The sequence below is a fragment of the Typopeltis vanoorti genome, chromosome 23 (genome assembly GCF_054136105.1).
Source record: "Typopeltis vanoorti isolate ZY-2024b chromosome 23, IOZ_Tvanoo_1.0, whole genome shotgun sequence".
Taxonomy (NCBI): domain Eukaryota; kingdom Metazoa; phylum Arthropoda; class Arachnida; order Uropygi; family Thelyphonidae; genus Typopeltis; species Typopeltis vanoorti.
Window position 1 is genome coordinate 58,399,092 of NC_143571.1, and position 15,313 is coordinate 58,414,404.

Genomic DNA, 15,313 nt, shown 5'->3' on the forward strand with positions numbered 1-15,313 from the left:
TATTTATTTCACATCCTTATTTTTCATTTTGCAACCTTAGTAACAAACCTAATCAGTCTGTAGGACAAATGGAACTAGAAGTAATTGTGATGCATGTAAGAAAATTTGAAACTTATTCTACTGTAAAGGTGAATTTAAAAGGAGTATACAAATAGATGTAGTAAAGGTGGTAACAACATTAGGCACTGAATCAGCTGAGATACCCAAGTACTGAAAATACTTGCTAGCTATAAAAAAACAACAAAAAAAACGATAAATATATTTACTATTTTTCCTTCCATGAATATCGTGAGATTGTGTGGGAATTCAGCTATAGTTTGCAAACATGACAGTGATATGAATGCCATTGAGCATGATTATGAAATGGGTGAAGGGTGTAAATTTACACTTTAAGTTCAGACTTTGAGTGTATCCAACAGTGTAAGTTGAGTGTAAGTTACCCATCTGGATTAAGCAGATTATAGATTTTGCATATGTAAGTATATGCAAAAGCTAGATGGTAACTTATGTCTTTACACAAATTCCAGGAACATTTGAAACAAACTGGGTAGAATTCTTTGCCTTGTTGAATATGTTTTGGCCGAAAGTTATTGGCATTAGTGAAACCTGACTATCAGTCAGATGTAATAACTGGAATGGAGTGTAAAGAGTATAGTATTTTTTTAGGAAGGGGGGTACTACTACTGATATCAAATGATTTGTGTCCAGTTAGCATAGAAACTCATGAAAGCAAAATAAGTTGGGGCTAACAGTATGAAATATATGGTGGTTCAGCTGCAGGAGACAAGGAAAGCACTTTGAAATGACCCTGTTTGGTACCAAGTGAGTAATTATTATGAGAGACTTGGGTAGAAGAGAAATCATATGATAAGAATTGAAAGAGAATTTATTGACATGTTGCAAGATTAAGGTCAAATAGTGTTAAATGGGATCTCCGTTAAAATTGAATGTTTTGCCATCGTTGGTGATGATCATGCTGTACTATTGTAGGAAGTAGCTAACTATATGAATGTTTCAATTAGCACAGGTTACATGCTGAACCACAAATCAAGAAATTATGATAAACTCAGGAGAATGTTATCTTTAATCCAATTATCAGTTACTGAATGAGAAGAATATCAGCAATGCATGGAGAGCTTTGAAAAGATGCTTAAATGAGACAGTGTCTGAATATGTTCTAGAATTTGAAGAACAAATAGGGGTGAGAATGAAATGGGTATGCATCCTTATTAAGCAAAAGATCCATAAGAAGATCATGTAGAAGAAATATTCTGAGAATAAGAGTGAGAGGAGTTACGGATGTATAAAATGCAGCCAAGAAACGTTGAGAGTATTTTATCAAAAGCTAAATTGGAGTATGAAAAGAAATTATCTGTGCAGGCAACCCTAAAGAAATATATTGCTGTTCTGCAGGTAAAAGGAAAAAAAATGAATATAAAAGAATAAAGAATAACATTAGTGAATGCAGACAGTACCCTTGTGTCAGAAGCCGATGAGATTGTTCAAATAATGAGAGCTCACTTTACTAAGATCTGCCAACCACCTGCATGTACATAGTGCTACCAGTACATTGGATGAAGAGATAGAGGTACATAAGAATGAAGTTCAAGAATTGTTGCATAACCTAGATATCATTTCAGCATTAGTGCCAGATGGCATATCAGCATGCGTGTTAAAGGAATGTTCAACTGAAATGGCTTGATGTTTGATATGGTTGTATAACTTGAGTCAGCTTCCTGTGGAAGCTATTGACATATCAGGGTCTTTTTAGTGGTGATGAAGATTTTAGAGAATTTGGTAAGCATTCACATAGAGAAATGGGTTTGAGAGACAAGCTATGCTTTGTACAGAAAAGCATGGGTTTACTAATGGGAGGTCATGTTTTGGCAATTTACTCATATTTTATAATGTTACAGCTGAGTTGGATAAAGAGAATGGATACCCTATGATACTTAAGCTTTGCTAAGGCATATGTATGATATTACATGAAAGGCTGTTGCATAGACTGGAGAATATAAAATTGGAATGTAAACAGTTGACTTTGATAAGTTGGTGGCTGATGGATAGATATCAGAAAGTGGCAGTGCATTTTGGGGGGGGAGGGCATGAATGATATGCAATGGTATGGCATGCTGGCACCTTTATTAACAGTGATATGTGACATATGGATGTGGTGTGGGTTTTAATTAATGTTAGCAAAGAATTTGATCCCAGACCTGTTATGTGCAACAAATTGCTGAGAAGTGGTATATGGTGGATGAAAATCTTAGTAACTGGAATAGTTGAAATATTTTACTTGTTCTATAGCTCTCCATTGTGAATGAGATCAAGTTTTCAATGTTCCTGCCTATTTTCATAGTTTAGATATTTTTATTGATGATTTTCATGCAAAATTTGTTACAGCTGCTATTCAATTTGGTTAGAGAATCCCAGAGACTTGTACTGGATGTGTTTAGGGGTACAACATTATCTGCATAAAGCAAAGATCTAAAGTTTAGGATCTCCATTTCTAATATCAGGTTTAATGACACTTTCTTTCATAATGCAATCCATATCGATGATCAGTAAGAGTGGAGATAATGTGCATTCTTGTCTTACACCTGAGTTGAGATCAAACAATCTTCCTGTATCCATTCTATCCATTCTAACTTCTGATTTACAACTTAAATATTACTTTGTTTATTATGTTCTGCTTCCATGTAATTGTGTAGTGTTTTGAAAAGCTTTTCTCTGTACCCATTGTCATGTGTCTTCTCCAGATCCTTGTTATATTCGTATGACTTCTCAACTATATGTTCTAAAGTGAAAATCTGATTTTTACAACCCTATTTGGTGAACCCAATTTGTTCTTCTCCAAATTTCTCTTCCACAATTGTTCTCAGCATCGCTTCAAGCATGCTTGCATAAATTGGAAGAACGATGGTACGTTGTGCCCTTCGATTGGAATAGGTTCGATTCTCGTTGTGATGGGAGGAATCTTTGCGGACTTTTTCAATCGAAGGTGAGTTAGCCGATCTCATACGGAGGTAGCAGGATTTTTATCCTGCATACAGACAAATCGGCCCTTCAAAACACACACAATTTACAGACAAAAAATACTAGTTGTGGTGGGCGGTAGATGGTGTTGATGGAGATGATTGGTAGTATAGATTCGGTGTAGTGGTGGAGATAGTTTTATAGTAGGTGTCCTTCCGTGATGAGTCTTCGGACTCCTTGGAGGTGTTCACGAATAATAATAATAATAAATACTTAGTAAAGAAATTCATCTAATTCTCACATTCACCTTTATCCTTATTTTTTTTTTTTTATAGATGGGAACTGTGAGAGCTCTGCTCCAATCATTTGGAATTCAACCTTCTGATCACACCCTCTGAATTATGCACTGTAACTGCTGCAAAACTTTTATATTTCCATATTTGAGCATTGTTATTTAAATGTCATCTATTCAGTCTTCCTTTTCACATTTCAAGGTTTTTTATTTTCTACATCAAGTGTTGATATGTACTCCTGTTTGCATTTCTGTTGAAAATTTTCTACTATTGATCTGTCACTGTGTGTTTCATTTAATAGTTTTCAAAATAATTACTCCAGACATTTAAGATAGCTTTATTTTTCAGTTTTCATGTCACCTTTATCAGCTGTGATTTCTTTTATGGTACTCTTTCATCTTTTTCTATGCCTTTTCAGTAGCTTCCAGAATGTTTTGCTGCCTGCATGATATATATCTGCTGTATTTTCAAAGTCTTCCTGTGGCTTTTGTTTGGTTTACACAAAACTTAGCTCTCTTAGTTTTTTTCTGTATTATTTTAGGATATCTGTATATTTATTTGCGTTTGGTATGCTTTCTTCTTTTCCAAGATTGCTTCTTCAAATTTCTGTGTCCACCATAGTGTTCTTATTTTCTCTCCTTGCTGACAACTTTACCTTCAGTTTACAGGTAAACTGTAAACTTGCCCATACAAACATTATTAAAAAAAATTAAACAGTTTGAAAACAAGAACCAAACCTTGAATTCTTACAAGAACACTGAAGAAACCAATTGTTGATTCAACTGAGGAGACATATGGTGAAGTTATTTGGAAGGATAGAAAAACAAGAACAGCAGAGCAGTTCTGAAACAGAAGAAAACATACTGAAAGCTTTTAGCAACTAAGTTGGCATATGACCTAAAAGAATACAGAAAAATGAGAGCTGAGCTGTGTGTAAAAGTAGTTAAACAAAATTTCTTATAATTTTCGAAAGAATATAGAAGATAAATATGTGGAAGGTGGCATAATGTTCTGGAGTCTATTTGTAAAAGCTTAGAAATGGAGTTCATCATCACGAACCATGGACTCGCTGCCTGTTGGTGTCCGATGCCTCCTCCATCTTTCTTTGTCCAGTGTCGCAGTATCCGTACATCCATTCCACACCAGTCCTTTATGTCATTTATCCATTCTCTGTATGGTCTACCTCTTCTGTTCACACACCATCCATAATACCAAATACGAATATCTTTATCTTCTAGTCCTCACTCATTCTGCAGATGTGTCCAAATAATTGCAGCTTCCGTTTTATAATCTTCTGCATTAGATTCTCCTTTGGTTGTATCTTCCGATTGAGCTCTTCATTTGTAACTTTCTGTACCCATCCTATTCTTAGGATCTTCCTGTAACAAGTTCTTTCAAATGCCAAAATTCTTTTTCTCTATTTCTTATTTATTACCCACGTTTCAGATCCATACAGTACACCGCTAAAGATGCATGTTTTCAGCACTCTTAGTTTTGTTTGGGCTGATCACTTTACTTTTCCAGATGTTATCCATGGCCTTCAGATTTGTTCTTTCCTTTGCAAGTCTTGTCTTTATTTCTTTATCAGTACAAATCCTATGTCATTTTACTTCCCAAATATGTGAATTGTTTTACATTTTCTATATCAATTCCATCCACTTGTATCTTTTGTTTCATGTTCTTCTCACCAAATACCATTGTCTTTATTTTTTCCAAGTTCATAACAAGTCCAAATCTTCTCCCTTCCTCATTTAACAGTTTCAATGTTTTTTTGTAGTTCTCTTTCGCCTTCTTCAATAATAACAATATCATCTGCAAATCTCAGATTGTTAATTCTCATCCCATGCACTTTTGCATCTTCCTTCATTTTATTCATTGCTCTTTCTAAATGTGCAATGAAAATGCTTGGTGATATTGGGTCTCCTCTAGTACCTCTGCTTGTTTTAAACCATTTCTCCAAATCATCACCTATTCTAACTGCTGCAACTGCATTCTTATAAACATCTTTTAATATAGCTATTAGTTTTCTGTCAATTCCATAGGATTTTAGCACTGCTAATGTTATTTTCTGGTTGATACTCAAATGCCTTCTGAAAATAAACAGCAGGTATATATGTTTTTGTTTTTTCTTCTAGCTTTCTCAGCTGTTAACTGAATTGTCAAAATCTGTCGAATTGTAGTTCTGTCCTTCCTGAATCCTGGCAGGTACAGGTTTCTTTTTGTCAGCCTGGTTGGCCAAGTGGTTAGCATATCCACTCTCCAGCCAAAAGGCTGCAGGTTCGAATCCCACCTTGGGTATGGATGTTTGTGATTTTATGTGAAAATACTAGTGGTGGTGGTCGACAGTAGATGGCATTAGTGTAGATGATGAAGGTAGTTGAGTTTGGTGGATTGGTGGAGATCCCTCTCTCAATGAGTCTTTGGATTCCCTGGAGGTGTAAAGTAATAATAATAAAGTAACAATAATCCTGCTTGCTTGTCTGCAGAGGTGATGATACTAAGGTGGAAGTAATGGAGAAGTCATATTTGCCTATATGAGTTGCCAAAAGGTTTCTCACCTTATTATTAAATTACTCTGGATTTAGAGAAAGAATGTTGGAAGTTTTTTCCCACTTGGGTAGACTACAATATTGCCATTCATCACCCAAGCTTCCAACCAGTTTCAAATCTCAGTGGAGTGGCCTTCTTACAACTTATCATATGGTTGGTAGCCACAGCATGGTCAACAAGTCCTGAATGTGAAACTAGATGTAGTTCTTGTGATCAGATATCCTGATATTGGCTGTTCTGCCTGTTTGGCTGTAGTAGGATAGTACCAAAGACCAGATGCATTCCCTAGACCTACCATAAGTATACCAGGTTCCTTGCAGTTGGTCTTTGGTGAAGCGGATAAGAGATGCCAATTTGTGGTGGTAAGGTCAGATTTTTGTTAATTTTTTTTTTCATCATTCCATTTATCTGGGAAACATCTGAAAAATTATCAAAAATCCTAAGGAAATATGACCTTACAACCAGTTACAGATCACATGAATTGTCATGTCTTATCTACTCCACCAAAGACCAGCCACATCCCCTAGACTTACCAGGAGTATACCACGTTCCTTGTAGTTGCAAACTGTCCTATTGCAGCCAGTATCAAGATATCCAAACACAAGGACTGCATCCAATTCCACTCATACAGGCATTTTCAGGATTTGCTGACCATGCTTTGGACACCCACCTATATGCTGGAAGAAGGCTGTGCTGTTATTACACCACAGCAAATACAAGTATGAATGGCTATTCCTTGAATCTGTCTCAGCTCTGAAAAACTTTCCAAACCTCAACACATTGGGTGCATGAGACTGCCCCAAATTTGGGAAGCATATATTTTAAGATGGTTAGCCCAACAGTCAAGACAACCTAATTTAGCCTACTAGGGAGTACTATTTAGAACTCGAGGCATGACTTTTGTTGATTCTCTAACTAAATTGCATAACAGTTGCAACAAATTTGGCATGAAAATGAGCAATAGAAAGACCAAAACTCTGAAAGTAGGCAAGAACATAGAAAACTTCAGCTGCATTCTCAATGGAGAATGTAAAGTATACAAGTAAAGTATTTCAGCTGTTAAGGACAATTTTTAGTGATGATGGCAAATTAAATTTGAAAATAGACAATACAATAAGCAAAGCAGGTGTGGTTTGCAGCCAGTTGAATAAATTTATATCTTTATTCAGCCTCATTTGCTCAGTGTTAGTGCCTGTGTGCACATATCATTGTTTTTTGTTTTTCCTGGTGTTGGCAATGTAACATTCTGAAATATACGAAATTATTAATTAAAGTTTTTTATAATTAATATTCTAGTATATGTTGTAATTTCCTGAAAAATTAAAAGCTATATGTAACCAATGTATAAGCAGCTCTACAAGAATTTAAGCGACTTGTGGTGAAATTCATATAAAGGATGGCTGCAATATTGATTAGGTTGCATGTCTAAGAATGGGAGATGAGAAAAAAATAGTGGAAAGTGTCCAGATGTGAATATATAAGAGTGTAGTAGTTCTAGAATGTTGCTCTTAATAGATTGAGATAGTATAGTTTGCAGAGATTGACACATACAAGGAGAAGAGATATAGAAGCATAAGAGGAGCTTATGTATATGTAGAGGTAGCTATTAGGAAGGGCAGTGGGTGACGGAAGAACCAGAGGTCATCTCTGGAAGATATGTAATGGTATCATGAACAGGGGAATGAGAAGTAGGTTCTTTGCAAAGATAGTGTAAGGTGATTGGAATGTGATGCCAACATAGGTAATGAGTGCACAGATATTTATAATTCAGTGTTCAAGTAGGATAGATAGGATTGTGTGTAGAATGGAAGCATCTCCTGTGATGAATGTAGGAAAATCTAAGGAAGTTGTTTCATTATGTGGTCAAGAGGAGGAGAAATGATTATGAAAGAATAATTTCTCATAATGAAAAAACTCCCTTGAATTCTCCTTAGTTCACTGCCATAAGCTTCTGTGTGTGTCGTTTCACATGCAGCAGATCATAAATTGCATAATTTTGTGTTTGACTCCGTTGATCACTTCAAGAATTCTTCCAATTAGAAATTTATTAGTCCTAAAGGTTTCTAACTGGAAACCTTATTTAAAAAAATAAATAAATAAATAAAATTGATGAATTTTAGGATAACAAAGTTTGTGAATATGCCATTGCCTGAGTTATCTTTAAATCTTGAACAACTTAACTGATAATTTTCATTCCAAACACAATGCTCTTTCCATAGCCTTATGAAGTGAATTTCAATAATAGTTATTCATGGCAAAATGATAACAAATTGCACCTTGTGTTGATGTTTATTTGCAGTAAAAGTGCATATTGTTAATCTGTTACTATTATCATGACCATTATGCTTGTATTTTTAAATTTGAGTTTCATAAAAATAATTCCTTGGCATCCATTTGATCACCTCGTGGGTTATGCTTCTTCTCCTCTTTCCTTATTGTAAGAATAAGGGAAGAGGAGGAGGGTGGTGCTGATTATTATTATTCAGGCCTCCATGGAGTCAAAAGACTCATCACGTAAGGTCCTTCCTAGGAAACACAGTCTATCAAGACTCATCGTGTGAGGTCCCTCCTAGGAAACAAAGTCTATCATACCACTCCTTGAATTCATTGACTGTTCTCACTCTCGCCACTCTATCAGACAATGCATTCCATGGTTCAACCAACTTCTATGCAAAGAAACCACTCCTTGCCCTCTTGCTCACAGTTTCCTTTCGTAACTTCCAGGGATGGCCCCATGTCATCACTCCTTCCCACTGTTCAACCAAGTGAAAGAATTCCACAATGTCAACCCTGTAACCCTGTTTCCATTGAAATATCTAACTGATGTTTCAATGGAAATTCTTCCATTGAAAATCAGCATCTTCTCATATTCATTTGGTTTTAGCTATTAAGTTAGCTCTCTCTTTAACTTGAAATAGTTACGTGTAATCTATTTGATCCCAGCCATCATTCAAGTTTGATTTCTGACAAAACCAATGACTGATTTTTATTGCGATTTTGAGTAGCTAAGTTCTTGCTACTCCGACACTGAATGTGGAGTAAGGAGTGATTTCTGATGTTCTGACCTCATGCACCTAATTATGTAACAGAAAAAGGTGCAACTAATTATGGGTTAAGCATAAACTAGTGCATCATTTTAAATCATGTTTGAATTATTCTCAAGAATTTTCTGAACATTTCTAAAATGCCTTTTTTTTTTAAATTTTATTAAATTTTATTTATTTTATTTTTTCAGCTTATGGGGAGCTTTTAATGTCCTGTGTTTTAATATAATTATCTTCCTTCTGATCATGGCACATATAAGGGCAGTGTTTTCTGATCCTGGAATTGTTCCTCTTCCACATAATAATTTGGATTTTTCTGATATGCATGCTGGCACTAAATCTCCTCTTCAAAAAGTAAGTATAATAGGGTTTAATACAACATACTTTTGAGGTTCACTTATTATATTTGCTTTTATTCTCTGTATGTAAATTGATGCATTTTTTTATCTTTTTGATGGACAGTTATCTACAAAGTTTCATGCAGGAAAGGTCATTGATAGTACTAATTATATGCAGATGATGCAAAGTTTTAGGAGAGCTATTAATAACAGCTGATGACTATTCAGGAAGGTTTGAATAAGCTGCTGCTTCTTTGTGTTGATGAGTAGGGATAAACAGCTCAACGTGCATGGCACTTTGGAATTCAGTGATGGAGAGTTGAATATTATAGTGGTGGCCATGTTCTAGGAGAGTTGATGTGGCATGTAATTTTGGAATGATGGTTAGCTGATAGGGGATTGAAATTTAGAGAATATATTTTAAAGATGGTAAAGATTTCCTTTTTTTTTTTTTTAATGAATTAAAAAAAGACCATCACATATAAAGACTGGAAAGGGTTGGTGTTAGTTTGGCCACATTTATTATTATTATTTATTTATTTGTGATGTGAATTCTATTTACAAAAGATCGTAGGTCTATCTTGCATTAGTACTTTGGGTAGGCTATGGATTAGACCAGGGTTTTCTAACAGGATTTGCAGAGCCTTAAGGCTCCACAACTGAAATTCTAGGCCTCCATGAATCCTGTTTACAAATATTCACTTTTTTTTTAAATTAATGAATCGATGATATGATGCCATAAGTTACATCCATCATACCAGACATTGAAAAACTCTGCAGTTCAAAACAACAACTGCACTTTTAGTCATTAAAATAAACTTAACATTTTTACATTTACAGATCACTAAATTATAATAAATTTAGTTTAATCCTTTGTCCAAGTGTGTGCAAACAAATTTTGTGCCTGAAAGTATCTTCAGGACTGGGGTAAAGTGGTACAACACTGGGCAACTCGTTGCAAAGGTGGAGCAAGCTAACATCGGTCCTATCTCAGTATCTCACATAATGCACAACACATCTCCTTGTGGATATGTATAATGTTATGTTAAGGGAAGGGCCATGACCTAGACTAGTTTGGATCTTTATTGAGGTCTCTTCAGTGGGAGCCAGGCCCAAATGGACATACCAGGCAGAAGCATTAGCAAGGTCATCTCCTCCTATAGGAGTTGCCAAACGGTGTGCCACCTTTTTATTAAATTACTCTGGATTTAGAGAAAGATGTTGTAAGTTTATTTTTCACTTGGTCAGACTATAATAAATTTAGTTTACTCCTTTATCCAAGTGTGTGCAAAGAAAGTTTGCACCTGAAAGTATCTTCAGGATTGGGGTAAAGTGGTACCACACTGGGCAACTCCTTGCAAAGGTGGAGCAAGCTACCAACACTCCTATCTCAGTATCTCCCACAATGCAAAACACATCTCCTTGCAGATATATATAATGTTATGCATTAAGGGAAGGGCCACTACCCAGACGAGTTTTGACCTTTATTGAGGTCTCTTCAGTGGGAGCCAGGCCCAAGTGGAGATACCAGGCAGAAGCACTAGCAAGGTCATCTCCTCCTAAGGAGCTGCCAAAGAGATACTGAGATAGGAGTATTGGTAGCTTGCTCCACCTTTGCAAGGAGTTGCCCGGTGTTGTACCACTTTACCCCAGTCCTGAAGATACTTTCAGGCGCAAAGTTTGTTTGCACACACTTGGATAAAGGATTAAACTAAATTTATTATAGTCTGACCAAGTGAAAAATAAACTTACAGCATCTTTCTATAAATCCAGAGTAATTTAATAAAAAGGTGGCACACCATTTGGCAGCTCCTATAGGAGGAGATGACCTTGCTAATGCGTCTGCCTGGTATCTCCACTTGGGCCTGGCTCCCACTGAAGAGACCTCAATAAAGGTTGAAACTAGTCTGGGTAGTGGCCCTTCCCTTAATGCATAACATTATACATATCCGCAAGGAGATGTTTTGCATTGTGGGAGATGTGGGAGATACTGAGATAGGAGTGTTGGTAGCTTGCTCCACCTTTGCAAGGAGTTGCCCGGTGTTGTACCACTTTACCCCAGCCCTGAAGATACTTTCAGGCGCAAACTTTGTTTGCACACACTTGGATAAAGGATTAAACTAAATTTATTATAGTCTGATCAAGTGAAAAATAAACTTACTACAGATTACTAAATTGTAAAATGGTCAGGGTTTATTGATTTCTTCCTTTTTTTTCATGTTTATTTTAAAGGTTGAGTTGTGAGGGCTCTGCAAAAAAATTTTGCTTGCTTTAGGGCTCCACTTTAGCAAGAAGTTTGGGAAACCCTGGGTTAGACAGTTCAGAAACCCTGTTGTAGATCATAAACATGAAACTTCTTCATATCACTTCAACCCTTCAACGTCTGGACTATTGTGTACGTGTTTGATTTTCTACATTTCAGAGAGACAAGATCTTAGAAAGAGTAGAGAGATGGGTAATATTAATATCATGAAATGTCAAGTATAGGGATATGCTGTGGAGCTTGGTGAATAGAAGTAAATGGATTGATATGATTGAGACATAAATCATTGAGAAGAACTTACAAACTTACCATATGGATACTGTGAAGTATCTAGTTACTCCTTCCTCAGGAGTAACTAGCTGGAATAAGGATTAGGGTGGACCATTTCTGGAAGTTGTATAATGAGTAAGGCATATTGAAAATAAGAGAACAACATACCTTATTGTGTACTTCTGTATTTCATGAAGTGAAATATACAGCTTTTCAAATCCAGTGTTAACTTTTTTCTTTTATCTCAAATGTATAATGTACATGTACACACAGCTTAAAAATCTTTAATTTAGATAAATGAATTATTACAGATCTTTCTATTCATGTATCATGGATCATCGTCAGTGTAATACAGTTTGAAAATCAAAAAATTTAACAACAATAAATGTATATGAAAAATGGAATGGAATATCCTTATACAGTCACAAGACAGCAAAGGAAAAAACTGATGCTATTAGGATCGATTGAAGTTCAAGTGCATGTGATTTAAAAAAAAAAAAGATTGAAGTGCATATGTACATATAATAAACTTATATAATTAAACAGTATAGTTCTTAATAATTTCCAATATTTATGTATATTGTTAAGATATAGATTTGGTCATTTCTGAAGTACTTCTGAAGTTTCCTTAAAGGGATGCTCATATTTATGGGAACATCCATATAGCAATTTGACATCATTCCAAAGAATCCTGTGGATGTTTCAAGTAATTCCATGTTCTGATAGACGTGATTTGTTCTGTTTCTTGGCAGAAATGTAGGATTGCTGTTCAGAAGGCATATAGAAACAGATCAGTCTGTTGGCCCAAAGCACAATAACTTGCATTTGCATGGGACTCAATAGATTACAAGTAGCAATAGAATTTTATCTTTTGGAGATGATATTAATGAGCTAATTGGATTTATAAGTGTGAAAGTTATGGAAATATTAAACCTCTCTGAGATATGAGAGATGCACTCTGAAATGCCTTGAATGTATGGGATGGGGATCCTGTGCGAGTCTTCTCTTCTAATATAGGGCAGAGAAAAATGGTTATCTTCTCTACTGTCTTGGAGTTGTAACAACTGAGAATGGCAGTTTCTTTAATGGTAGAATTTTCTTTTTTTGAAGTAGAATCACACAAAGAATAGATGAGCTATGGAAAGAAGGCATTTAATAATACCATATTTTTGTGAGGGATAATGAGCCTAAGTCTGGATATATAGACCAGAAAAGGTAGGTTTTGCAAAAAAAAAAGCATATGTTGATAAGGAACCATCCAATTCTTGTTTTATAAGGACATCAAGGAAAGATAGTCCCAGTTGACTCATATCGGTAGGTGTGAATCTGCATGATTTAAGGTGTGACCAGTGGTATACCTCACCTCACGGTTCGGTCCTTGGACCATTGTTGTTCAGTATATACATTAATGAAATTGGGAAGGGTCTAACAGGAGATGTACATTTTATTTTATTTTATTTTTTTATGTTGAGCCCATACAGGAGAGGTGGGTTAGTCAACGTATAGTCTGTTAGTACCGTGTATGGGTAGTGAGTTGGGAAAAGAGAAACTTGTTTGCAGTTGATTTTAAAGCCTGTGCATTGTATTCCTTTGAAAACACATCAGGGGAAAGGTCTGTGTATCCAGACTTGGGCTCATAATCCCTCACAAAAATATGACATTATTGAATGCCTTCTTTCCAGATCTCATATTATCTATTCTTTGTGTGATCTATTTCAAAAAAATAAAGTTCTACCATTAAAGATTCTACCATCACAATTGTTACAAACACTAAGACAGTAGTGAAAATTGTCAATTTTTCTTCACCCTCTATTAGAAGAGAACACTCACACAGAATCTCCATCCCATATATTGAAGGCATTTCAGAGTGCATTTCTCACACATCAGAGAAGTTTGATATTTCCATAACTTTCAAGCTTATAAATCCAATTAACTCATTGATACCATCTCGTCTCCAAAAGATAAAATTCCATCTCTATTGCTATTTGTAATCCATTCAGTCCCATGTAATTGCAAGTTATTGTGCTTTGGACAAACAAGTTGATCTGTTTCTGTATGCCTTTCTGAACAGCAATCCTGCATTTCTTCCAAGAAACAGAATAAATCGTGTCTAGCAGAACATTACTTATATCATCCACAGGATTCTTTGGAATGATGCCAAATTGCTACACTGATGTTCCCATAAATATAAGCATCCCTTTAAAGAAAGTTCTGAAGTTCTTCATTGTTGACCAAATCTGTACCTTAACAATGGACACTCTGTGCCAAAAATATGGGAAATTATTATTAAGAACTATATTGTTAACCATTTTTTTTTAAAATCACATGCACTTGAACATTCAGTCGATCTTAATGTCTTCAGTTTTTTTTAGCTATCTCACAACAGCATATAAGGAGAAGTTGAATTCTTCGTATACCTTCATTGTTGTTAATTTTTTTTATTTTCAACTGTATTACAATCATGATGATCCACAATACGTGAATTGATTAATTTATCGATTAATGAATCAATGAAATAAAAAAAATTTTCAACTGTGTCCATGTTGTGAACTTATACTATTATTATCACATCATCATCGATTTCTTGATGTGTACCCTCAAGGCATGTACAGGATATGATAGTACTACATGAAAAACTTGCATCACCACTTCCTATTTACAACTTTCCTCCAAATTAATCTCTTACCTGTCAAGATGCCAACATTATTATTATTATTACCTGAGACTTCCAGAGAATCAACGACTCATTGAGGCCATACATCACCCAACCCAGCTGTCATACCTTCCCTTAAATGCATTCATACTAGATGCACTCACTATCCCTAAAGGACTCCATTCCACTCACTGATCTGTGAGAGATGAACATAGCTCTTTCTTCTTTCTTCACTGCAAACAAACTTAATTTCCATGGATGGCCCTGTGTTCTCTCCCCAGCTTCCATATAACGAAAAATTTCATCAGATGATATCCTATAACACCTGTTCAGAAGTTTATATACCTCTATCATATCCCCCTCCCCTCCCCTCTTTCTCCTGTTAATCAGAGTCTGTAATCCATATGCTTGCACTCTCTCCTCATAATCTAAATCATAATCTGGATATAATCTTTGTAACTCTTCTTGCTCTCTTTCTATAGCTTCTTTATCCCCTTGGAATCCGGGAAACCAAATCTGTGCACATTAATTCATGTGCAGTCTTATCAAGGCTTTATAAGGAGGAGATGCCACGATTCCTAGCCTCATCTGTTTCTTGTAGCATAACTATGATAATATAATATGCTGCTGGAAATCTCATCTCACCGAAATGCATAATTTTACACTTACTAACATTAAACTAATTGCCATTTCCAGCATATTCAAATCTTTTTGTAAGTGCTTGATATCAGTAGCATCCCTGGTTGACCTGCCTATCTTCACATCATTGCTAGAAAGAGATCAGAAAAATATTGTCCAAATTGGACACAAAAAAGTCTCCTGGCCCTGATGGCATTCCTCCAATTGTCCTGAAGGTCTGTGCACCAGAACTGACTCCTATCCTGTGTCTTTAGGCTGGAAACTGGCCTATATTCAACCCATTCCTA

The 15,313-nt window shown here is 35.6% G+C and overlaps 1 protein-coding gene across 2 annotated transcripts in view; it reads left to right on the top strand.

Moving 5' to 3' along the window:
• The window catches only part of Dnz1 (DNZDHHC/NEW1 zinc finger protein 11), a 159,448-nt gene that overhangs the window by 22,875 nt on the left and 121,260 nt on the right, over positions 1-15,313 (top strand). For both annotated transcript variants that reach the window (XM_090412977.1, XM_090412978.1), the window contains exon 2: positions 9,055-9,217. In XM_090412977.1, coding sequence (XP_090269103.1) covers positions 9,055-9,217 — 163 coding nt within the window. The remainder of the gene's footprint in view (positions 1-9,054; positions 9,218-15,313) is intronic.